A 27,410-nucleotide genomic window follows, 5' to 3' on the forward strand; every position below is an offset into this window, starting at 1 on the left:
AGCGTAGAGAAGAGCGGGAAAAGAAGAGACAGGATCGTGCAAAACAGCGTCAAGAGCGGCACCAGAATCTTCTTGGCATGCTGGAGCGAGTGCTGGACACCATGAACACTGCAAAGTGATTAATTTTATCTAAATGTTTCTCTAGCCCATTACACTTGATTATTCACGTTTTGTACATACCCTAGTTTTCTACCTACTCCAGAGCATCATTTGTTATATATATACTCAAGATTATACATGTTGATTGAGCAATTAATAAAAATGTTTTGGTTTCAACACAATTTCATGCCTTAAATGACATTAAAAGGTAACATTCATGACAGAGTAAGTTACCCATGTACAGTTGTTTCCAAGGAAAAATATTTAGTGTTCTTTTCACCGCAAAAAATAAACTGCGTCACCGAACGATTGGTCTCTGCTCGATGTCGAAACGGAGGTTTCTGTTATCTGTTAAAGTTATGTCATTTTTTTGCTAATTTTAGATGTGAAAATGGAGTTTGCTTTAGGTAGCCGACACCCCTTATTACCATGTATTCGTGGGCCTCATACCGACCCCCCCCCCCCATACTCCTTTTTCTCAATGAAAATTTCAGAAAACTGCTGATAACTTTAATAGCGACGGCAAAGTCTGAAACTTTGGCAACTTTTCCGGACCGCAGCACCATATTTGCGTGAAGAGTGAGCATTGATGAAAAACACAGAGTTAGTTTGTCGGTGAAAAAAACACGGTAAATGTTTTTCCCCAATGCCTGGCACTTGCATAGTTAGGCTATCAGGAGCTGCCTCAGGGCGCCATTGAGCGCTTGATGCCTGCGCGAGGAGCTCAACCAGTGGGGAAAAGGGATGAGACCAGCCTGTCCCTATTGATGCGTCCGAGCACCCTGAGTGCGGCATCCGAGAGAGAGACGCCCGGCAGGTCCTCCTCGGGCGAGCCCCTGCTGTCCACCCTGAGCAACTCCTGGCGCCTCAGCTCTTCCACCTCAGCATCACGGATTTCAGTGTCCCCAGCATCAATGCACAAGTTGTGCAAGACGCAACAAGCAATGATAAACGTGGACATTCGGCGCACTGTCGGGAACTCCAGGTTTATCAGTTGCCTGAAGCGCTGTTTGAGTAGCCCGAAGGCATTCTCAATGAGCACCCTTGTGGAGCTCAACTTAGTGTTGAAGCTCTTCTGCTGGTTAGTCAATGTCCCATAATCCCGAAAAGGAGTGACCAAAGTCTCCCTCAACGGGTATGCTGCATCGCCAAGAAGGTGATACTTGCCCATGCAGCATAGAAATGGGATGATCCGCGACACAAACGATAATTTATAAATCCTTGAGTCGTGAATCTTGCTTGGTGGGCCCGTGAAGACATCCACAAAGCGGCGTCTGTGATCACAGATGCCCTGCAACGTCAGTGAAGTCTTGTCATGTCGATTGACATATGTTGACTTCACCTTGTTGTCAGGGCACCGGATGCCGATGTAGCTGCCGTCGACGCAACCCACGACCCCAGGAAAGCCTGAAACCTAGTAAAAGAATGTGGTATGTGAGCTCAAACTATGCGCTGTGTACTCATTCCCACCAAGTTCTAAAAGGAGAGATGCTATATGTAATCTGCCCATCAAAGTAAATAAATTAACAAATGAAAGGTGGCCTTTTTATTTCAAACTTTGAGGCAGACCACTACACCAGTTATACAACACCTGTCAAGGGTCTTTTTGACAATGTAATTTTCTGTAATATATGCAAGGTGTGTAATCACCTGTACTGTTGCTTCAGTTTCTAGAAACCTGAAAAAACTGACTCAATGCAAATATTTTCATCCGCCAGAAATACACTGCCTTGCGGTTATTTTTAAGAAATTGCTACCAACTGCTGCAGTTCCCTTTTCATCTTCATGGAAACTTGCGAAAGTCCTTCTATTCTATAAATTTAGAAAATGCATTGTCAAGCTACAGACCCATCTTCTTAAATCACACTCCACTTATATGCAAATTATTAGAACACATAATCTACAAACACCTCGGGGAGTTCCTTGCATGCAGCCATATGTCGTATGCTTCATTGGTCGCCAGTAAAACGATTTTTTAACCAACTTTCAACCTTTAATTCTGGTCTGAACTTGCCATAAAGCATCCCCCTTGACATCCATTACTTATAATTTATGCATTAGCTTTGCTCTTCATAGACAGTCGCACGAAACGTTTAGACAGGCAATGATCACCCCCCCCAGCTTACTGCCAGAACAAGTGGCCTCATATGATTTGGTTCAGATTATATGTTATCAATGTTTATCATTGCCATGCTTTAGGGTTGGCAAAGCACAAGGTGCATACTGAGCTCCAGACATGGTTGAAGTTTGCCTATTCTTGTACAAGTAGTGATTGTACTTTCACGAATCACTACCCAAATATTTGCCCAGGCAATAATTGCTATAAGCACAAATCGAGTGCTTACGGTCCTACAACACCGAAATCGACATGACTATGTCATCCAGTTCTGCAAAACACAGATTGAAATGAATAGTTTGCTTTTGTCCCTGAATTAACTTATACCAAAATGAAGCGCCTCGTCAGTGGCATTTCATGTGAGTGTACTTGGGTCACACTAATGCCATTAAGTTTGTGTAAACTAATTATGTTCCCAACCTAGTATCATTGCATGCATGGCCTATTTCAAGCAATTTCTGACTGCCTTTCATTGCTCTTGTCTATTTTATCTTGTTTTGAACTTGTTCTGATTTTGTTCAATCATTTGTTTGTATGATATTATCTCTTTCTTTTTGCCCCGCTCCTGAAATTGTCCCAATAATATTGAAGCAGCAGCATACATAGATAAGGAAGCTCACAAAACGAACCTCCTCAAAATCCTTGGCAAGGGCTGCCACATCGTCAGGAAAGCGGATCTCATCTGGAGCAATGCTGCACAGGAACTCAGCCACACGATTCAGGATGCGGGAAAGGGTGCTTTCCCCCATGTCAAAGCGGCCTGCAACATCTCGAATGCAGGTTTTGTTACCAGCATACCTGCAGCGTAAATAGAGTTTCTTTGAGTCAAATCGCAGACGTTAATTATAATTTGTTATGATGCAGAGACAATATACTAAAATATTAAGGTGGGCTAGTTGGTTTAACTATATTGATATTATAAAGCGCAATAGCGCGGAGAAAGATTTTATTGTTGAAGTTGAAGTTCAAGGATGGATGTTGCCTTATTGCGTCAACCTGTGAGGTTGTCCACATTCTTACATTGTGTGATGTAGACTACGCGCTTGACCTGTATAGTCTTTGTCCCTTTGTGTTGGTGGTGACCTTGAAATTGAGAGCTGGACTAAATAGACGAATTAGCGGAATTTGACACATCATCCTGTCTTTTTTTCTGTCTCTTCTACGTTTTGATGTTTCTTCTCTACTGTTTAAAAAGTCAGCTACAACGTTTATTTCCACACATTTCCTTTATAGGTCACAACTCCTCAAACAACGGTAATGCCAACTAAAGGCGCGTTCACACTCTTGCAACCGAGTACGACCGGGAAAGATTTCTTGGGACCGGATGCACTGAGCGGAGCTGGTTTTAAGAGATCGCAAGAGGCTTAAAAACCGGTTTGGTCTCTCTTGGTCGCACTCGGTTGCAAGAGTGTGAACGGGCCTTAACCGTTAACCCCCCACGGTTGTTGGCATTAGCGTTGTTTGGGGAGTTGTGTCCTCCTAGAAAGAAGACGCGTGATAATACATTTTGCAGCTGAGTCGGCTGAGTTTTGAGAGTATTGTGTTGTTCCAATTTTTGTCCCTATGTCTCAAAGTTGTTTTTTCCTTAGATATTGAAGTAATTGATGTTAGCAAAAAAGATAATAATAAACCGCATTAATAAAAAGACGCAATGATTTGACTTTTAATTACCAAAGTCAATTTAATATGCTCAATTAATACATATATAGTTATCGGCTTTTAGTGGGTCTCCATTTCTTTTGTATTTTTTCGTGCTTCTATTTTGTGACCGCCGCGGCATATCTACAGTACAACTACCGTGCCAGGAGTATATGTATGGGGAATATGGGCTGGATCGGAAATCGTTGGTCAAATCGGTCAATCTTTCTCCTAGCTACATTGAGACCTACAAAACATGTCTTACCAGAGAAAAGAGAGGATGCAAACTTGGGCGGTTTTCGGGTTGGACCCTCCGTGAATCGATCCCCTGTAATATACAGACCGCTCGTACCTCTCGATCACGGCGTAGGCGGGCTCCCGTTGGAGGCGAAAGTTGCGTCGGAACTGCAACACAGGGAGATGGTCGGTTCACAGAGACCACACAACGAAGAAACGACATACCTCTTCATCCGAATAGGCGCGCACAACGTCTTCGACATAACGGGTTATCTTGGGCCTCTTCGCTGGCAAGGCGAACGTCTCGGCGAACACTTCGCCGAGAACGGCTGCCTCGTCGTCACTCGAGCTGGAGGAGCTTGTATCTCCGTCGTCTTCGTCGCTGTCGCTGCTTTCGCTGTCACTGCTGTCACTGCTTTCTAATAGACCTAAAATTAACTGCAACGACGCCAAAGCCGCAGTACTCTCAGTGGAGTCGGTCATGACGAGATCGAGGAACGAAAGCGAGCACAAGAAGAGAGCCTACCCAGCAAACGAAACCAAAAAGCCGCGAAAATCCCTCACTCCCTCGCCGGTCGCCAGAACGTTGAAATCGAAACTGAAATGTTGCGACTACAGATCGTACTCCTCCGAAAAAGCCTGCGCGGAGAACTACTCCGGACCGCTCGACGCGCTCCGCCACTTTCCCACGGAGCGGTTGGAGCCGCTCGGCGAGCGCCCCAATGGCTCCAGATCTACAAGCGGCACACGGAGAGATTGCTCGCATCTCGCGAGGGAAACAAGAATCCGCTCGGCGAGCGCCCGCCGAGCGCTCGCTATTTGCCAGGGGAAGGGGCTATAAGATATTTGAGCTCACGTTTGCCGCGGGGCAAACGTACACAGCCCCATTGGCTCCACCGTAACATAAGCGCTCCGTACCTTGTGCCCGAGGCGTCGTGCCTCTATTCTCTACAGTTCTAGTAAACGAAACTCGAGAGACTTCAGCCTTACAGTTCCATGCGCTCTTTTCTTTACGTTTAAAACGTAACAACGACCTCAATATGACGGCTCGTCAACGCCCTCCCTTGAAGAATATTTGGAGAATCCACAACTCTGGGCGCATCAAGGTGGATTACTGCGACAGTTCAGCTAGACACTTTTTGAATGCGCGGTGGCAGAGTTGGTGTCGGCGCGTCAGTGATATTATCTGGACGTTTGTGTGTTTTTGCGTGTATGCCCATGGGAAGGGCACAGATGCAGAGCTTCACTGCGCGTGAACTTTGACTCTGCCTTGTTCGTGGCCACTGGCGTTGGTCGTCAGCGGGTGATCTCCTCGGTCGCAACGGCATTGCGAAACCTTCGGGCTTTAGTTTGTCTGGCGGCGCAGACGAAGCAACGGGAGAGGCGACAGGCCTCGCCTTTGTGCCCTCAATGCACGCAGCAGATAGCTCAGAGTTTTTTGCGCCGATTACCTTCGCGTTCACAAGAAGATACCTTCCAACGGAAATTTTCACAGTGTCAAGCGTTTAGATGTTGAATTACTGCTGACGCTGCATGCTACAAAAATCTGGTAATTTGCAGGATACAGACTAGGTCTGCCGGCACTGCTTCGGGCGCCTCAAGGCGCTCCTATCCTCATCGGCCGGCAGACTGGACAAAGCCGACGAGACATTTCTACAGGAAGAAAACCAGTCAATGACCTCACCAGGTATGTCCAACTTTCCAAAGTTTCTCCGTTGAAGCCAGCATCTTCCCTTCGGAAGCGGCTCAGAAAATCTAACGGGTACAGAAAACAGTCAGAGATTGAAAAAAAAAGTGTTGGCAAAAATACGCTCATATTTAAGTACATAGGTGATCCTTCAGCTTGCGCGTATTTTTGTCAACACTTTCTTTTCAATCTCTGCCCCTTTTCTTTCCCTATTACATTTTCTAAGGCGCTTCCGAATGGAATATGCTAGCTTCAACGGAAAAACTTTGGAAACAAAAACTCAGGTTATTGAGTGCTTCTTCCTGAATAAATGTCTCGTAGGTTTCTTGAGGTATGCCGGCAGATAAGGATATTCGCTCTTCTTCTTCCTGAAGAATTGTCTCGTTGGTTTCATCAGGTTTGCCGGTCGAGAAGGATATGAGCACCTTCAGGCGCCCCAAAGCAGTGCTGGCAGACCTGCTGTTCTGTATCCTGCAAATTACCAGATCCTGGTAGCTTGCAGCGTCCGCAATCATTCAACATCTAAACGCTTCACACAGTGAAAATTTCTGTTGGAATGTATCTTCTTGTGAACGCGAAGGTAATCGGCGGAAAAAACTCTGAGCTATGTGCTGCGTGCATTGAGTGCACAACGGCGACGCCTGTCGCCTCTCCCGTTGCTTCGTCTGCGCCGCCAAACCAACTGAAGCCCAAAGGTTTTACAACGCTGTTGCGACCGAGGAGATCCCCCGCTGACAACTAACGCCAGTGGCCACGAACTAGGCAGAGTCAAAGTTCACGCGTAGTGAAGCTCTGCACCTGTGCCCTTCCCATGGGGCATACACGCACAAACACACAAACGTCCAGGTGACATCACTGACGCGCCGACACCAACTCTGCCACCGCGCATTCAAAAAGAGTCTAGCTAAACTGTCGCAGTAATCCACCTTGATGCGCCCAGAGTTGTGGATTCTCCAAATATTCTTGAAGGGGAGGCGTTGACGAGCCGTCATATTTAGGTCGTTGTTACGTTTGTAGACGTAAGGAAAGAAGCGCATGAACAACTGTTCGTGCCGGAGTTAGGCTGAAGTATACCCGAGTTTCGTTTATTCGTTTATTAGAACTGTAGAGAATAGAGGCACGACGCCTCGGGTACAAAGGTACGGGGCGCTTATTTTACGGCTGAGCCAAGGAGGGTGTGTACCTTTGCCCCGCGGCAAACGTGAGCTCAAATGCCTTACTAGCTCCTGACTGCGACAGCGACCGCGAATCACGTATACCGCGTGGCAAACGTAAATGACCCTCCTCCTTGGCTTCGCCATAACATAAGCTCCCTGTAGCATTGTACCCGAGGCGTCGTTCTTTTATTCCCTGCAGTTTTAATAAACGAGACATGCGAAGTCCAAGCGCGATTAAGGATCGTAAACTTTCACGAATGCACGTAAACAACCACAAGAAAAAAAAAATAAAAGACTGGAAATATGTTTTTTATTACAGCAAGCTACAACACATAATTGTTTTTTTATTTGCGGCAAAAAAAAATTTTTTCAAAAGAAAAAAAAAAATTACCGGGGTGAAGCGAAAAACGCCTGAGTCAAGACACCTCGCAACCGCCACTTTGACTGCTCAGAACTTTTGTATTAAGCGAATGATGCAACATGTTTTTGTACATTCTTTTTGTCTAGGCTAAGGAGAGTTGTACCCCAGGTTTTTAATAAAATCGAGGCCGTTTTTTTTTTTTTTTTTTTTTCTAATATAAGCATTATTTTGAAAATATGTTTTTTTTTTAAATTTGTTTTTTATGTTTCTATTTTTATTGGAAGTTAATATATTGCAGGTATAATTTAGATGCCCTGGCCTATACTATGTATAGTTTTCAAAGTCGCTAATGCCACACATATTGAGGTAGAAGGCCTGAATGTTAGTGTATTTGTTGCGCCTGGTCTAAAATTAGGAATTTTTTATTTATTTTTTTTATCCATAAAGAACATGATATTTGCATGCAGTTGACTTAAACTTAGGTGTACTACATGAAACAGGAAACCTTTTGGACCTACCACCCTTTGCGTGCCTTCCACAGGACCGCAAAGGTGGCAACTAATGCAGTCCGTGGTGGGAGCGGGGCCGTCGCGCATTCTTGAAACATTTGTTTTTCTCGTATTGAAACCGCGTTTTCGAAAAAAAAAGTTCAATTTCGTACGATTCATTTGTGTGTACATCACATAGAAAAAAACAACAAAAAAAAACAGAGAAAATAAAAATGTTGAGTGGACCTGCAGGTCCGATCTCTCGTGGAATCACCGTGTAGAGTGTTCATAGTCAATCTTACGAAAAAAAAAAAAAAAAAAGACGTGTTGGTATGGGAGGCCAACTAGCGCCGCCGAGTTCTCGAGGCGAGATCACTCAATAAAGCTAGCTCGATAGACTTCTATCTGTCTCCGAATGGGGCGGCAACATGTGGGCACCATTTTCACTCAATGAGTCTCGATCAAAGCAATATTCGCTTCAGCTACTGCGTCTACATGACGGACCAATAAAAACAGCGACGCGACAGGTTTCCACACTCGCGTAACCGATGCGGACTACTGATGAACACTGTGCTTACGCATCCCTGTCTTCTGATGGTTTCTGCGAGGGCCTCCCGATAAAGTCTAGTGGGTTTCACAGTCTCTTAAGAGCGACCTTGAAAGGTCACACAGACCAGTTAGAACGTCCCTGCATACCACGCATGCTTTTAGCACGATCCCGAGGGAACGCACACCTCTCAGAAAACTATCTTAATGGGCCCCACAGAGCCATTAGGGGAGCCTGGAGCGCCCATTATACATTTCAGGATATCCGGGTCATTTCATATAATCCTACTGGGCGACACATACATTTTTTTCTTTAATAGGGCGAGTTTGTACTTTATCTTAAGCAGTTGCTTCTGCTGGGCGAAAGTTCGTGTGGCCGAGTTGCCCCTTTGAGCAATGAGCTTGCGCTTGAACCCAAGTAGTGATATTGCAATTCCGGTTGATTTAGGGGAAAGGGAGAAGCAGATATTTAGAAGATTCAAGATCTAGTTAAAGAAAACAACGGAATAGTGCAAAATGTGCAAACACGTTATATGTATAGACCTGCTTTTCTAACAGGAATTATTCGACGATGTGAAAATATAAATTATATAACTTCTAGCGCTCGAGGCACGGGAACGGGGCCTCGCAGCCGCTGTATACTTGCGGGCCACGTCCGGCTGCGTACCAGAAGGTTCTCTCCTCGACTCCTGGCAGGAATTGAATCTAGATTTGTTCAGCCCCGATTACGTGCTTATGTTGCCACGGCAAGAAAACCGGCTGGCGCTTGCATGCCTTGCTGCGCGGTGTGCGCGGACCAACGTTACTAGAACACTCAGTTGGGAAACTCGCCGTCGAAACCTGGGCCGCTGGCGTCCACCGAGACCGAGCTAAATGCGACAACAGCGCCACTCTTTATCATTTGTCTGTACTGTGGTCACGGTGGTCACCTTAAGCTTTTTGAAAGCCTGTTTTTGCGTAAAAACAAACGAAAAATACTCTTTTTGTATGAAATTTATTGGAGTTTAGTACAAAAAGATGGGCGCGTTATGATTTTAAAATTTTTAGTTTGCAGGGTTTTGCGGCACAATTAATATTGTTTTTATACAACCATGCCTCAGCGGGCCTTTCAGGTAGCGCGTCCCGACCTAGGTGCATCTTAACTTCGGTAGTTGAACGCGGCGCGTCCGCCTGTGAAACGGGGATGGCACCCCTGTAACCTCTACCGCTGTATCTGTTCTTACAGCCAAAATAGAAGTCAAGTGCAGTTCCTCGAGTGGCCGCTGCGGGAGAAATGGTGGCGTTGTGTTCGTCATTAGCTCGGTGCTCGGAGATAGATTGGGGCCACATTTTTAAAGCTGTCTCTATGGGAGTTTCCCAACTGAGTGTTTTAGTAACGTTGGCACGGACGGAAGAACGAATGACCGAACGAACGAATTTCTGGAACCATAAGGGGTTCCGTTACAAAGCGTTCTCAGCTAAAAATCAACATGAAAGCAATATACGCTCAATATATTTATATTAACCCTCTGCGGTGAAAGTAACTTTGGGTGTTCAGACAGCGGCAAGTCAGTCAGCCTCAGTATGCGTCAGCTCTTTTCACTGATGAGAAATTTCGCCAGTGCGGTACGATTGATAGCTTGGTATCTTTCCTCACATAGTTGTGATACACGACCGCACTCTGGTACGATGCTCATCCAGATTGAAAAAGGCAGGGAGGGGATTGAGCCTAAGATCCCTGGGATTTTGCGCGCGAGATTTTGCTTCACATGATTTGAGTTGCGGCACCCCAACACACTTGGTCATCGATCTCCCCACTCTTTACAGGAAACTGCTCTAAAAAGCGAAGGAACCAGAAACAAAAAAAAAAATAAGGCCCTTCGGAACGGAACGACGTGGTCGCTTTTCTGAGTTACACGCTCTGCTCGGTCTCGAATGACGTTCGGCGGGCGACAGTGATCGCACATCGGACCTTAAGTGTAATCGCGTGTTACGGCCGTCACGATGACAGGAGGTGCCGTTTTTTGACAGGCGCCCTCCTCTCCCCAAACCATAGACTTCAGAGTGTTTCTCTCTCGCTTTTAAGATGGCTGAAGCTCCGGAGCGTCAACTGTGCTTCCGGTAGTAGGTGCCAAGTTGGAGTGGCGGCTCTAGTTGAAGTGTTATTTTATTTGCGTGAGTCAGGGGAGGACTGGGGATTTTTTTCCTGATTTGGGACGCATTGAGTCCGTGCTCTTTTACTCCTATTCCGACGCTCCGCGTTTCATGCTCCGATCGCAGAAACTAAACGCAGCATAGTACACACCGGAACTATTGACTTGCCACAAAAACCAGTTCGTATTGCACTGTTTTAAAACTCATAAAAGGTTTAGAGTCTCACTTCGATCACATATGAGGAAAGTTACATTGACCGATATATTTATCGGCCATGCATCCTGCTCAGATTTAAATGACAACGGAAAATCATGAACTCGCTTTTGGACACAGGACATTTTCAAACTTAAATCGATGGGTGGCGCGTTAATTAGTTTTCAGAAGAAACGCACGAACAAACCTTTTCCGGAATGCTAATTGCTACCTTGGTTTTCAAATCGAATAATTTTTACCTGTTTCATCATACAGTATTCAACTCAGGATAGACAGCTGCCCGACTGCACCCGTTGATTCGACACTGCTTCTTTCGGCTTAGCCCATTCGTTTGATGACGTGATGTCACGGAGCGCGAAGAGGTCACTTACGCTCTGGTAAAAACCTTTGGAAGAAAAGCGCGCTCGGGTGGCAGTCTTCGATTGCACTCCTCTCCCTTTAGTGAACGGAGCGTCGAACTCCCGCGCTCCGGAGCAGGGACTTAACGCGCCTGTTGACTTGCGGCGGATACATACAAAGTATATAGCAATGTTAAAGCCGCCGCAGCGTCCCCATGCTCACAGCGAAGTGGTTGTTGTAACGTCATCTTGCCAAGAGAAAACCCGAGTTTGTAGGTCTGAAAGTAATAATTGTTTAACCTAATGTATTTTAGGTTATCGTGAAAGCAACAAGCAAGCAACAAGAAAGGAAGCAACATCGATAAACAAATTAATATGCGGTAAAGAAACAAAGACACTGTTATAAAAAAGGATATTTGTCAGTTGTGATCGTGTATGTTGGTTTGTTTTCCCCTCGGTCGAGCAGCCAATTTACGAAAATGTCGAGAACGGCCGGACATCTCTTTTGGATTCCTGACTACGTCCTCTACGCGCCTGTTGCCTTCTGTAGTGATTTGAATACGCCCACTTGTTCGAAGCATACGAGAGGAAGAAATTTTATCGAAGGTAGGAAGCTGGAGCTGGAGGTCCCTACCGTTCTGGTTCTGTCAGTGACCATAGCTATTTTAATAAAAACTGCGACATTCTTCAAACAGTAGTACGGTCAGTCTGTAAGGCGAATCAGGGAGAAACCCATCCACGCATGATCTGTTATAGAAAAGGAAAGGTGAGCTAGAACGTTAGGAGAGAAGAGCAAAGACAAGAAACAGACATCCGCACCGCTGACTATCAACTGTGACTTTATTCTTCTTCACTACGTTAAACCGAATCCATTTCTTTTTTTCTTTTTATTCTGGACATAAATTAATGCCAATGAAATAAATTAAATGATGACCCTATAGAGATTTACTTCTCACCTCACCCCACCGTACTACACCAGCACCTCATCCCTTTTATTTCGCCTCACAGCGATGTGCCACATCGCAACAAACTATTTTTCTTTTTTAATGACTGTGATCGAAGGCTTCTTCACACATCCATCGGTAAAAGGCACAGCGGCAGGGCATCTTTCAGCTCATTGCCGCGCCTGCGGGTGCAGTCCAAGTTTTAACAACATTTCCAGTCCCAAAAAAACATAAAAAAAGAAACCTTGAGTGCGAGATTTTAGTGGCCATAGCATTTGAGGAAAGCATCAGATTCAGCAAAATAGAAAAAGCAGTTTTAGTTATGTGGCTCGTCCCCGTGAGGCGATCTAAGAGGCATGAGGTGTTAGTGGAGTTAGGTGGAGTGGAGTGATAGGGAAATATGTAATGATATTTTATTTATTATTTATTTATTTCTGAACGAAAACATACAGATACGTACGGGCCCGCAAAAGCACGAGGGTGCTTGTGGGCGGGTCCCGACAGCCAACAGAAGTCAAAATTATACAATATCAAAATGCAACTGCACATGCAACCGCACACATATTGAAACATAACAAAGTCTGCACTGAGACGCACGCACTGAACTAGTTAGTATGAGTAAGACACCAATATTTTAGGCATCTTTTAACAACACTGAATGACTGTAAACAAAATAGATCGTCAGGTAATTTATTAAAAAAGTATGGGACATAAAATGATCTTACTCTTTTTCCGTAATTCGTAAAAATCCTAGGCTGAACAAACCGCTCTGTTTTGCTTAGTGTTCTTTGCTTTTTTAATGGTACCTTGAATGTGTCGTTATAATAATGTTTTAGACAAACTACATAGATGTACAGTCGTTCAATGGAAAGAATTAGAAGAGACCTCATTCTTAAATCAGGATCTACACCGCTCCACCTTGTTCTGTACGCAATATTTTTGGACACATTGTGTAGAATATTATCTAATTTTGTTTTCTTGTAATTTGAACATGCTCCATATATCGTTATACCATAACGGAGCACCGATTCACCTAACGCTTGGTACACCTTCATCCGTAAACTTACGTCAGATACCATACGCAGATGAAACAAGTATGCGGAAACCACGCGAAGACGCTTCGCAAGGTAGTCTATGTGAGTGCCCCAGTTTAAAAATTTGTCGAAAAAAAGACCTAAATACTTTACAGATGACACATATTCTAAAGGTGTGCATTCACAGTCTCTGCAGTCAGACTCATATAGCATTAAAGGCGTAGACACATTTAATACTTTGTGAGGATTATGAAAATGCATTAGTTTCGTTTTGTCCGCGTTAACTAAGATTTGGTTAGCTCTGAACCAAGCCATCAACCCATGTATATCGCGTTGAAAATACGATAACGCTGTGGCTTCGTCATTACTTGCAAAAACAAGAACATTGTCATCCGCGTACTGATATACCGTCGAAGAAAATGGTAGACTGCCAAGGTCATTTACATAAATATTAAAAAGAAGAGGACCGAGAATGGAACCTTGAGAGCGCCCGTACTAATTGGCAATAAATCGCTCTTAACGTCACAAATGCTTACCATTTGGTGACGGGCCGAGAGGTAGTCAGTTAAAAATTCAATAAAAGGGCCCCTAAAGCCAATGCGTAGTAATTTCTTTATCAGTATTTTGTGGTTAATTGAATCAAATGCCTTTGTTAGATCCAGAAAGAGAGCTAACACAAAGTTGTTGTTATCTATGATCTTGTGGATATGGTCAGAGAGATCTTCCAATAACGTAATTGTTCCTCCATTTTTTCTAAACCCATACTGGGACGGGTATAGCAGGGAGTATTTCTCACAGAATGAAGTCATTATGTTGAAAACGAACTTTTCCAGTATCAATGAAATCACGGGCAGGATAGAAATTTGTCTGTAGTTCGATATGACTTTACGGCTACCTTTCTTATAGATGGGCCACACGACCGCGATCTTCAGGCCGTTGGGGATCTGACCAGTAGAAAGGCACGAATTGATTATCTTCAGAAGTATGTGCTTTAGGTGCTCAAAATTTGCCGATATATCTCTTAGGCGAATCCTATCAGCTCCTGGCGATTTGCCTGGAGCCATATTCTTGATAATCTTCATTAAGTCATCCTCTGTCATCTGTGTTAAATAAGCCGAGTTTCCGCACCCACTAACGGGGCTGGATGCAAAGTCCGGAACACCCCTCATTTGGGAGTGAAGATCTGACACGCTACGCACAAAAGTAGTATTAAATTTGTTACTTAGTGAATTCAAATCAGTATCACTAAACGCTTTCTTAATTGTTTCATCTATGCTTTCTTTTTTCTTGTGGCCAGTTAGTTCCTGCACAGTTTGCCACGTTTTCTTCTGATTTTTTTGGTTGTGCTGCAAACGAGTGCTATAGTGCCTTTTCTTTGCTAGCCTTATTTCAGCAGTTATTTTATTCCGTAAGGTTCTAAACTCCGCTTTCAGTGCGCTGTTTGCTGGGTTAGCTTTCACTCGATTCCATGGTATATTCTTTTCATGGCACAATTCTATTATTTCTACAGTAATCCACGCATTTCTGCTTTTTCTTTGTTTTATTTTTATTTTTTTCTTACTGTTGTTATATATATATTCGAATTGAACCACCATTGTTTGATATGCAGTGATATGATCCATGGTGAGTAAACTACTCCAGTCAAATTGCTTAATAAAATTATCTATTTTTCTTCTGTCTAGAATCACGCTGTATTGATCAACCGTGTCATCTTGCGGCGCGCCACAAAATGCTATAAAGGATACAAAATAGTGGTCTGCAATTTTTTGCTTAATTACTCCAGAGGCAAATTTTGCTTTATTTAGTCTCACAACTACATGATCAATCGCTGTACGTGTAAACCGATTACCAAGAAACTCTTCTCTTGTGAAATTCGTGGTCAAGTTTTCTAATCCAAAACCTGATAACAGGTTCAGATAATTTGCAACTCCATTGTTCGCAACTTTCATTACATCGATGTTAAAATCGCCCGCGAACACTAGCTGGCTATCATTGCCAAACGTGTTTAGTAATCCTGCTAACTCGTCAAAAAATAAGGTAATATTCGAACTTGGCGGCCTGTAAAAAGCGCCAATGACGAATGAAATGTCCTGTCTTGAGATAGCAGTGACCAGCACTTCAGCTTGAGTGAGAGATGTGGTTACTGGTTGACAGAACCAAGAACTTTTAACAAACATAAGTATTCCGCTCCCTCTTCTATTTTCTCTGCACAGTGAAAACGATTGAAACCCATCTAGAGAGTACAAGGAGACGTTTGATATGGTAGTATTAATTTCTGTTAAAATTAAAATATCCAAACTGTCAACATGATCGGCCAAGGAAACTAATAAATGATTCCAGTGTTTTTCTATACTTCTGATATTGATGTGTAACATATTTAGGGTTACCTCGGTGCTAGGAGATGCCACGATGGCTTCCTTCCAGTGGGTTCCCACTCTGAAAACGTTTCAAACGACACTGACATTTCAAGCGATTTTCAATAAATCTTCCTGACGGTTAATACGAATGACTGCCCTATTTTCGCTCTGACGAACGAAAATTTTCCCGTTTTTGACCCATACATACTTGTAGTTTTTCTCTTTAGCACACTGCCTCACACTCCAAAGCAGTTCCCTGACGGACTTAGTCAAGTTCTCATTAATTAATATTTTTTCTTGCCGGAGTGCCACTCGCTTCGTCAGCCACTGGTCCCTGGCAGAACGTTCGTTGAAACGTACAATAATAGGTGGAATTTTTCCTTCTCAAGCACTTAACCTATGTACAGCCTCGACATCCTCCGTCGCAGGTACAGGCAGTTGCAGTTTATTGCGAGACACTGGATCATTTCAAGTAGATTCTCATTTTCCTTCTTTTGGATGCCGTGGATTTCTACATTTTTTCGTCTTGAGTACTGCTCCATGTTATCTACGGTTGTTTTAAGTTCACGGATTTCCATTTCTTGCTTCGACATTGCGGATTCCATCTTACTCACTTTTTTGTTTAGTTCCAAAGTGTTGTCCTCTTGAGTTTTTACTTTTTTAAGAATTTCATCGTACTGTGACCCCAACATTTCCATTGATTCTTCAATTCCTTCTATTGTTTTTTCCTGCTGCGTAAGTTTTGCAAACACAGCATCGTGCTTGGCTGATTGCATCGCGATCGACTTCTCCATCAAATCAAGACGACCAAGTACTTCCGTCAGCTTTGAGCTCATGTCCAAAATCAGTTTTGCAATGTCCGGTTCATTCGGATTGCTCTGTTTTGGAGTAGGCTCTTGATCAGTTGAAGATTACCGAGCGAAGTGCAATTTGCATGTAGAGCATTGCCAAGCAAGCATTTGCTCCTGAAAAAGGCCCTTCAGTGCAGTCTTATAAATCCCCGCACATTTCCCAATGTGATACCAGTGGTTACAGACGGAGCATTTCAGCCCCTGACCATCCAAACCTAGAGATTTTAGACACACAATACACTCTCGATTCTCCGCGTCGTTAGGCATGTTGAAAAAGTGGGGCAGTCCAGCAGAGTATAAAATCACAGAAGCGCTTAAACCAAAACAGCACTTTACCTGCAAGAGCAAAACAGACTGGTTAGCACTCTTCGTACGCTCTGCTGGACTGCAACCCGCCGACTGAGAGTGATGCGCTGATATAGGATCCTGCTGCGGAAGTGACGCCCCTTGAGTTCCGGTCTGGAAGACCAAGCGTCCGAAGCAAACTTGCAAGCTCACTGCTTGCAGGCGCGTAGACGCCCCCCTCGGTCACGTAGGCACGAGGAAGGCCGCAGTACTTGTCGGGCAGGAAATCCTTAAGCCGATACCAGCGGTATTGTGGCTGCGATGACGCGTTGAAAACCGTCTCCTTATGCGGTGCACGAGTGCAATGCAGACTGAAGGAGCAGAAGCTGCAAGAGCAGAACAGACTGGTTAGCACTCTTCGTACGCTCTGCTGGACTGCAACCCGCCGACTGAGAGTGATGCGCTGATATAGGATCCTGCTGCGGAAGAGACGCCCCTTGAGTTCCGGTCTGGAAGACCAAGCGTCCGAAGCAAACTTGCAAGCTCACTGCTTGCAGGCGCGTAGACGCCCCCCTCGGTCACGTAGGCACGAGGAAGGCCGCAGTACTTGTCGGGCAGGAAATCCTTAAGCCGATACCAGCGGTATTGTGGCTGCGATGACGCGTTGAAAACCGTCTCCTTATGCGGTGCACGAGTGCAATGCAGACTGAAGGAGCAGAAGCTGCAAGAGCAGAACAGACTGGTTAGCACTCTTGTACGCTCTGCTGGACTGCCAAATTCAAAATTGAATTTAATGTATTGGCATTCTTTTAAGTGCGAAATAAAAAAGGAAACGAATTTGGGTTAAAGTTATCAAGAAGTATAAAGTCACAGCTGATGGTCAGCGGTGTGTATGTCTGTCTCTTCTCTTAGTGTTTCTGCCCTTAACGTTCAGTTGACCTTTCTTTTGCATCAATCTAGATGAACTAGCTCAGCTTCAGCTCGTTATTCTCTGGTAGCTATCTACAACTGCTTTTTTTTTTCTTTCTTCTGGTAAGTCCTTAGACCGCCCTAAATGGAACAGCGTTCCGTGGGTGTCTTTCGGAATCCCGAAATCCTGAATACAAATAACGGGTTCGGCATTGTTTCTTCGTGATCTCCCTTGCCCAAACTCTTGAGCTGATGCTACATAACCACAGCAAGTTCGCTCAATTCATTAACGTTAATGAGCCTACAAACCGAGTTTCGAAGGCCGCTACCATTTGGTCGAAGCCTTTTTTTTTTGTCTTTAGTAATACCATGCTGAATACGCCTGTTATAGACTCTCTCTCAAAACATATCTGTGAAAATTAGTATAAGCAGGGACCTTGAAGAGCGCCCAGGGACGCGTAGCTATGCTTGGGTACAGCATTCTGTGGCAACGAAAATTATGGGCGTCTGTGCGCTCACGCAGCATGAAAGCTTTGCAAAGCTTTTCAAATGCACCCTCCACTACTTCCGAAATGACACAGAAAGTTATCCTCGAATACATAAAGGGTGAAACAATATAAACTTTTAGAAATCGCAGTCCTTTAGTAGCAATGCTATGTCTCTGAAATTTCTGTTTTAATAATGAAATTCTAAATGCGCAGCCACGCTAGTAAATTAACTCCTTAATAATAAAAAAGAAGAATCGAGACAGTGAATATGTAAAAAATGAAAGGCGTTTAAAACACCCTGTAACGCCGAATTAGAGCGCAGCTCTTGAGGAGGAGAAGGGAAGGGTACTGAAAGGAGGGTATACCCCTCCTCGCTCCTCCTCACCTCCTCACCCTCCCTGTTACTCCTCCTCTCCTCCTCCCTCCTGTTCCTCCTTCTCCCCTCCTCCTCCTTCACCTCCTCCTTTCCTCATCCTTCAAGCTCCTCCATGCATGAGAGCGCAAGAAAGTGACACCAAACAGTAACTAAGATTAAGGAAGGGCTCGAAAATCACCGGATATAATTAGGAATGTACAAGGAATGCGAGTTGAGGACGCAGGCGAGCCGCCACCATGAGTGATTGTGAAAGGAAAAGAAGTGCAAATGATTGGAACATTTATTTTAACGTGCGTGCGGTTTAAAAGGAAAATGTCAGCTGCCGTTGTAAAATTTCAAGCAGGATTCCTGGCAACTTAATACCAGCTTCGACAACCGTCCATCTTTTATGGCGGTAGGTGATTAACTTGGAAAGATCGTTAACACAATGCAGTATTTTGACAAAACGCAAATGAGGTCTCCAAGTATGATAATTTGTGTAAGGCACGTATATTTGTGTAAAAAATAGGGTATAGAATCCTCAGCGCGATAACTTTTCACTTAAGAGGTTGTCAAAAGTAATGATGATTCAAAATGAAACCAATAAAAATAACTTGAATATACATAGGTCACGTAATTTATATTGTTCTCTATCCAATGAGTAATGACACCAGGCTCACAGCACACCACGGTTCTAATGATAAAATACTTTCGATTTATTTATTGACCGTCCCGAAAAGCACGACCAGCCGCTCATAAGGCTGTCATTGAAATCGAAAACAAGTCGAGCCATTATACAAATATTGTTCCGTGATAAAGTCAATACGCCACAAGCTCTCCAGAACCTTCTATTTATAACGACCGTACATACTACTGAAAAGACGACGAAGGGTTTGCATCCACGATAAACAAAGGCCAGCGTTTCATTCTGCATACCTCCCTTAATCACTTCTAACGTCTGCCGCCCTGTTGTCTCAGACTGATAGCGACGTTTCCATGTTGACTCACGCATCCGACCGCGCACTGCTTGTGGCTCTCCTAGGCCCCCGCTTTCATGGAAAGATGGCGACGCGATAGCGTCGTCCCTGGCCATTTCAGATGTCGATCAACCGGGCGGGTTGGGCGCAAGGGGGAACAATTTATATCGTACCCTTCTGCGGCTTCTTGGGACGACCTTGGTTTTCTCGCTGCAGCTCATTTTTGCTTTTACGATATTAAGGGCTAAAACACGTGCCCGAAGAGTACCCGAAAATAAGACAAAATTCAAAACACGCGAAACTTCTTTTCACCTTTTTTTACGAAGACCGAACGTATTTATGGCAGGCATAAAGCGATCATTACCTCGTTAGAGGCCTAATCAGGCGACCTCCGCTGCCGCCCTTTTTTACCTCACCCCCGAGGCAGTTTCGTCTTGGCTGAAGTTTTAAATAAATAAAGAAGCGTCTTCGTAAGTTTCGTACCGCGAATACCCTCCTGTGGTTAGCTGCTCGAAACATGGTTGTTCAACTATTTTTAATCTTCCGATCTTAATGTTTTTTGGTTGGTACTTCACAACCTGTTCCAAGTGCTTCGTGCGGTATCGGGCTGATATTGTTTACTCTTTTCCACGTTCCTGCGGTAGGGAGTACTTGGGGAAAATGGGAAAATGTATCAACATAAGACTCGAAGACTATGGCGCCCGCTACCTCTCACTCCGTAGGGTCATTCGGCAGAAGCTTGTGACCGATGTTGGTGCTAACCTCTGTTCAGGAACACCAAGGTGTTTCTAGAAAATGGACGTGCAGACGCTGCGGGTGGCTTTTGAGGCTTTTCGTATTAGGACATTCGGCAACCCTTGTTTAAGTCAACCTTATTTTGTTTTGACGTATGCTGAGTGCACGTCTTTATCTTATTTAAAGACATGTGTTCATATTTCAAGTTTGTAAAAGTTTCTTTTTTATTTTTGAAGTTTTTTTTAACGGTTTACAAGAGCGGACTGGGCAGTCCCTGTTTCAGGGCTTGTGAACTTTCAGGTGTGAGTAAGCGCTCGTCTGCTGTACCTGTCTTTCGTTTGTCCCTGTTTCTCAGTACGGCTTGCTTTTTACTACGAATCAGGTAACAGTCTCCGTGATGACCGATGATAATCTACAACGCGAGTTAGAATGACCGAAACCCACGCAGTGCCCTCCTCTGAGTGGAGCGTCAAAAGCGCGTGCCACGTCATAGAAGTTTTCTAAAAATGTGCCGTAATTTTGGTGAGAAGTGCTGCGCAAAAAATGAAAAAAGCTGCACGCAAAATGACAGGGAGAAAGGGCAGAAACACGCACACTCACAGCTCACTTGATTCGGAAGGAAGTTTCTCTTTTCCGTCCCTGTCTTTTTTTTGCGTAACTTTGACCATGTTTAAACTTAAAGGCTCAAACAGCTAATCATAATTTCATAATATTGGCGGACACGTCGACACCAGTCATACAATGCCCTAACAATACATATATATATATATATATATATATATATATATATATATATAAACAAAACAACAACAAAACAACAATTCATGGTTACGTATCACTGATTCAAGAAAAAAATGACCTTTACAAAGTAGTTTTGAACACGAACACTAAGAAGGGTAGGTTAACAACAATGGTGAAAGCCTATGAAATAAAAGGTGCAAATAAATAAGTTTTGCATTTGCTTTTCGAACTATCAATATATTTTGTCTTCTTATTATTTGTTCAACCTCCACATACTTTTGTTTCAATTCAAGTATTTTATATGCTAAGCTTTGTAGCCCGTAATTTGTTCGCACCATGCATTTATAACGTATTTAATATCTGATATTGTATCGCGTTTCTTTCTCAAAGATAGAGCTCAAAAATACCACTCTTCATTTGTTTATACAGAGCGTTTAAATTTAATTCGAATTGATTTGAAAAGAAAACAAATAGGGGCGTAAAAATTACATGAATTCTGTCTTCACCACATCACTCGTGTCGTCGGCACAACCGCCATGAACACGCTGCCGAGATAGTGGCGATATTATTTTCAATGACAATTTCACTCTTCTAGGGGTCACTTCTTTTGCGCAAAAACTTTAAACCGGGCTAAACAACGCAAACAATTATCAAATTATATTTGATCAAGAGAATTACATTTTCATGATTTTTTTAAAAAATAATCTCGCCTCTAAAATAATTGCCGTCAATAGTGGAGTTTTAATATGACCCGTAGAGCCATTGATTAAAAAGTGAATTAAAGGATTTTCGTTTTTTAGGGAACTTGCCATCGCATTTGTTTATTCTGATATAATGATCGCGCCGAGCCTGATAAATGCATTGTGAACACGTCACTCGCCTAAATGTCACCCCGCTTTTTCTAAAAAAAAAAAAGGTTTGTTCCAATTAAAATCACACATTGTATATTTCAATTCTTGTACATAAATTGGGGACATATTGGGATAAATAACCAGCTTTTAAATTTTTTTACAAACTATCTGAAGAAAACAAAAAGACTGCGTTCGAATATTAGGACACCATTCTAGACGTCATGTGTCTTTTTCTGGTGTACCACAGCGGTCAATACTAGGGCCCATTTTATTCAATGTTTTTATAAATGATCTGGCTTCTTGTGTCCGCCATTTATATATTTTGAAATATGCTGACGACATTATATTGTTTCGGCCGGTGTCATCCATCTATTACTGTGAAATGCTACTCCAGGATGTTAATGCTGTGCACCATTGCTGTTGCCGCAATCTGCTAACACTGAATCCTAAAAAAACTGTAGTTGTGTCCTTTGCTAAAAAAATGGAGATACTAAGTTTTTGTTACTATCTTGAAAGCCTAGCTTTGCGTAGGGTTGAATGAACAAGAAACTTAGGAGTATATATTGATTCATCATTGTCATTCAATGAACATGTTTCCAACGTCAGAAATGCTGCCTATCGGACGCTAGGTGTTATTTCAAGAATAACACGTGAATTTCTTTCGTCAGCTTGTATACTCATTTTGTATTTTTCACTAGTACGTAGCAAGTTTGAATATAGCTCTGTTGTTTGGAATTGTATTGGTAGTGAAAACCAGGCAAACATCGAAAACATGGTTGTACTGTTGTTTTCGTCCCCGTTTTTTTTATTGTTGCCCATCTCAGGGTCTACAAGATGTCGATTCATTACCAGTCTTCTGCACTCTATCACTGCTTACAAATCACTGTTATCGTGCAGAGACGTTCCTTTTGTATTATTCAAAATCGCTACATTAGCCGCAGTGTTTATTATGAGCATAACACGCTTTTACGACGATGTTGTTATACTACACTAAGCTCAAGAAAACTTGAGCGCGATCTAATTTTTTTCTATAAATGGGTTTATGGTCGCAATGTTTGTTAATACCTCACATCAGCTACGAATACATATGTACCGAGAGTGCTTTTGAGTGTAATTCACACTTTCTCATTTAAAAAGTATCGAAGTACACTTAAGCACTTCTTATGAGTTGTGAATGCGAAAGCACGCACGCCGCTCTTCGCACCCTCCTTTAATCTGTGGCGTACAACGCGCTGACCGTGGGACTGGAACGATGGAGCCGCGCTGTGTGAACCACACAGCGCCATCGGGTGATCGATCGTTCAAACTGGCGTGTGCCTTGCGGCGCGAGGAAGGAACAGATAGCAACGTAGTTCCCAACAGAACGAACCTCTTGGTTTATTCCATGCACCCTATATATATTTCCACGCGCCGTACAACCGATAAGACGCGAGCGAACGCGGTGATTCATGATAACACTACAGTGTGATAGCACAGTCAGGATGACACCACACAAAATAGCGCGCAGCGACCAATGGGAGCCTCGTCGACGAGCGCGAGCCAATGCGACCGAAGTATAAAAGGTGCCGTTAGCTAGCTTCGCGCATGGTTTCATTAAGGTGCCGTTTTGTATGGTTTCAAAGCTGATGACGTCGGCTCACTTCATAAGACAGTTAATGCTTTCGCATTAAAAATCAACTTTTGCAGTCCCTTGATCCGCATCCAACATTTTTTGTAACAGGTTCAGTACAACAAGCATCGCCATTTTCAACTCAAGTGTTCAAACTTTACGCGTTCAATCAATTATTCCTAACTGTTGCCTATTTCCTGTTCCCCCATAATATAAATTAGCTGCTGCACGTGCGGTAGATTTCTTGTGTGTGCTCTTTTCGACCCTGTACATCATTACTTGGGCTACTCGCCTTTTCCAGGCACAAAAATAAACAAACGAATAAAATGAGTGAACAGTAAGTTTAGCATATAAGAGCTGCTCGATACGAAATAATTAGTCTGAAAATATATGTGGCTTTATGTTCTCTAGACTAAGTGTTTGATGCATCACTACCTCATATTGAAGAACGACCACTTTACAAAGGTTAGTGTTTGTGGTTGTTCCCCTCACAAGCAGGCAGTAAACAAGATTCGAATGTACATCGCTTTATTGGGGTTGACATTTGAGCCAGCTGGGTAACATAAATATTTCTATACAAAATACCAGCTGATCTAGATATATTTTGTCCATCAGGAATTATATTGCTGAACTAGTTTAAGGATCTTTCGTATCCGACACCTGACAATCAAGCGAGACAGCACATTATGGCAGTCCTGTCGTGAAGCGTCATTAGCTCTACGAACACAAGGCATGATATAAATATAGTCCTGCTCGAGTGGGCACGACGTAGAAGTGACACTGTCCTAGGTTCGCCGAGTGGCGTATGCTGATATATTTGTCCCCACTCATTCGTGCATAAAACTTTGGAGACACCACGGGCGCGTAAAGGTCTCGCTAGCTGAAAGGCTGGATGGATGCGCAGGAAATATCATGGCGGCTAGGCTCCTTTTGAAATAACATTTTGACACGCTCCCAGAGGAGTACCAAGACCTGCAGCGCGTCAGTGGGACCAGTTCCTACAGCTTCTTTCACGCGTGGAACCAAGAATCGCGTGACAAAACAGAAAAAAAGCAAAAGAAAAAACGAACGCACTTAAATAATATTATGTTTTGCTCGCAAAGAAAAAGAAATCTCGTGATATATTTTTTTTTTAAATTTTATTACTATCAAGACCTCGAAGAGGTATTACTTAAGGGTGAGTACATGAATTGGGTATTCATAGATGCCAGACGATTTTAAAGCCAGGCATGTACTATTACATTTTCCATGATCGTTGATGGACAGGTGATTCGTTCATTCGTTCATTTTCATTTATTTGTTTATTTTCTGTGCTCATAAACAGCTTGACGCCTTGGTGATGATGCAAAACAAGGCGTCAAGCTGTTGTGCATCATCAACTGATGGCAGCAGTCCCGCGAGAAAGACTGTTCCAGTCCAGAGATGCACGGAGAAAAATGAAGCAGAAAAGAAAGTACTGCGGGTGCTCGCGCGGCCAACTTGGAGGAAATGACTGGTGAGCTGTGATATGCGTGCTGGGGTTAAAATATTGTATGGTTGACAATACGGCGAATGAAAAGAGGCTTATATAAAAACAAAGGCTGGTGGCGCAGCGACGACTGTAAAGAGGCGGGTGCTCTGATTCAGCTTTTAAGAATGATATGCCGATATTGTATGAATATAAATAATGAATGAACCGAGTAGCTGGATTTTGGACAGCTTCAGGTGTCTTGATAAGATATATTTGTGTGCTCCAGATGGCAGACGCATATTCTAGCTTTGATCAGATAAACGATTTGTAGCCGAGCAATGTATTTTCTGCGGGGTGGGGGGTGGTGAAGCTTAACAAATCCCAGTGATTAGTTAGCAGATGAGATGGTGTTATTAATATGCTTGCGCCAGGATAAATCGCTGCACAGGGGGAAACAAAGGTGTTTATATGATTCTACAAATTTCACGGGGATATTAACCTTGGCATGGGGGAGTAGAGGGGGGTTACGGCGGAGGTGGAAAACCATGTTTCCCTTTACTGATGTTAATGTCAGGAGCCAATGGCTGCACCCTTCCTGGACATTGATGAGGTTATCTTGTAGTACTTGTAGATCCGAAACGTTGGTCAAAGAGCGGTAAATTACGCAATCGTCGGCTAACACCCGGATATGAGGATTCTTATGAGGGCCGACCCTGGGGGGACGAATGATGATACTGGAAAAAGATCTGATTAATGATTATTAAGTATTAAGAAGGACTGTCTGTGAGCAATTATTCAAGAATTGTTTAATCAAAATTAAGATGTCGGTATTTAGATTCAGTTGTGAGAGTTTTAGAAGCAAACGCTGATGAGGTACTTTGTCAAAGGCTTTCGCGTAATCCAGAAAAAGGACGTCAGTGGATAGCTTACCGTCGAGGCTAATATGCAGATGATGGAGGAAGATAGCCAGTTGAGTTTCGCAAGAGGAGCCCTTGCGGAATTCGTGTTGTGAAGAATAATAAAAAAAAGGTTGGAGTCGACAAAATTTATGATTTGAGAGTAGATGACGTGTTTCGTTATTTTAGAGGGCACGCTCGTTAAAGATATACGACGGTAATTTAGCGGATGATCTTTCTTACTTGATAGAAAGACTAGAACTAACTTTCCTATTTTCCAGTCCTCTGGAATGCAGCTTGTGGAAAGTGACCAAGAGAGCATTACGACAGAAATTAGGTGGCAATTTACTTTGTTTTCTTAAACGTCTCATCTACCGCGGCTGATGATGACAGTTCGGTCTCTTCAATACCACAATAAATGCCCTCTGCAGCTAACGTGGTGGAAGGCATTGGCGTCGGTTTGTTAGTCAGGTATATACAAAGTGACGCGCGAGTTTTATTAGTAAAAGCGAATGAAAAATCAGCATTAAACACGTCGGCACATTCAGCACCGTCGACGACTTTGCCCATTTCATTAGTGAGTTCAATGGTCTTCGTCTCCTTCGGATTCAACACCTTCCAGAATTTACTGGGTTTGTGTAGTAGCATACCTGGCCAGTCCTCATAAAAAAGTGTTTGGCGTTTTGAATAGCTGTGAGGTAGTTATTTTCTGCCTTGTAGTATTTATCCCATGCACAAGGGATTATATTTTGCTTGGCAGCGCTAAAAATACGCGCTTTTTTACTCTGTAATGGTTTGAAAGTTTTTGTAAACCATGGCCTCTTGCGGCTGGCACAAATGCCGAGACTTGGAATGAAATTATTTACACGTTCACGATTTTCTCTTTGAATGTCGACCAATTGTCGTGGACAGATCAGGAATGAAAGGACGCTTCAAAATGATGCAAATGGGTGCCCTGCTCATTTTCGATCACCTCATAATTTCCTCTTTCGTACAAACGTATCGTTTTCTTCGAAGTTTGGTGCACTACAGGTGAAAACACAAAATCAGCAAGAATAACCCTATGGTAACTTACTTCCCGTAGGAAGGTGATGAAGAAGAAATTGTCAGGATGACTGCTTAGTATTAGGTCTAGAATGTTAGCGGATCCCTGTGCGACGCACGTTGGTTTCCGACACCAGCTGCGTGAGATTAAAGCTGAGTGAAACGTAGAGGAATTTTCTTGTTTCAGCGTTGCTTAGTGCTAAGGTTGATGAACTCGTCCTGTCAATACCTGGAAATTTAAAGTCTCCGAAGAAGGTGTGCTTTGGGGTGCTCTACGGTAATTTGACTGACAACGTTATTTAGCTCAATTGTGAGGTCACTACTACAACGGAGTGGTCTGTAACAGCTGCCCAGTAGAACTGTTTATGTGCAGTATGTCAAAGGAGACATAAGAATTCAAGGCCAGATTTTATATTTATAACGGAACATGACATATGTTTACTGACAGCAGTGAAGACGCCTTGTCCATGCGAGTCTTTCCGGTCATTTGAAAAAGAGACGGGAAGTTGTGTAAATCGGCCAACCCTTCGTTTCGCTGACGTCAGCAGTCAACCATGTTTCAGGTAATATTAATAACAGCGCGAAAAGACGAGGACCAGATAAAGAAGTAACACGGACGCAGCGCTGTTACTTCTATCTCTTCTTGAACCTTAACTATCTGCTCCTCCTTTAGTTGAGATGAGGTATGGCGCTCTCAGGAAGAGCAGGAAAGAAGAAGCAGATAGTTAAGGTTCAAGAAGAGAAAGCAGCGATAGATCCATAGTTGGTACTCCAGCAGTATCTCTATCTCTTACTTTTTCTTCTCTCTCTCTTTGTTTTTCACGTTCTTTCGCCTCTCAAGTTCAAGATGGCCCTATCCTAGTTTTACGGC

At 43.3% G+C, this 27,410-nt stretch overlaps 1 protein-coding gene across 1 annotated transcript; it reads right to left on the reverse strand.

Moving 5' to 3' along the window:
• Positions 1-308: 308 nt before the first annotated feature.
• LOC120836035 lies at positions 309-17,725 on the reverse strand. The gene is made up of 8 exons (XM_042289252.1): positions 17,703-17,725; positions 17,092-17,205; positions 16,690-16,870; positions 16,372-16,535; positions 4,316-4,550; positions 4,119-4,258; positions 2,845-3,013; positions 309-1,513 (listed from the first exon to the last, which is right to left on the reverse strand). Exons 1-8 carry the CDS (start codon positions 17,723-17,725, stop codon positions 824-826), a joined length of 1,716 nt encoding a protein of 571 aa, XP_042145186.1. The 3' UTR covers positions 309-823.
• Positions 17,726-27,410: the final 9,685 nt, after the last annotated feature.

Source organism: Ixodes scapularis, unplaced genomic scaffold (genome assembly GCF_016920785.2).
Source record: "Ixodes scapularis isolate PalLabHiFi unplaced genomic scaffold, ASM1692078v2 PGA_scaffold12__126_contigs__length_90152505, whole genome shotgun sequence".
Classification (NCBI taxonomy): Eukaryota; Metazoa; Arthropoda; class Arachnida; order Ixodida; family Ixodidae; genus Ixodes; species Ixodes scapularis.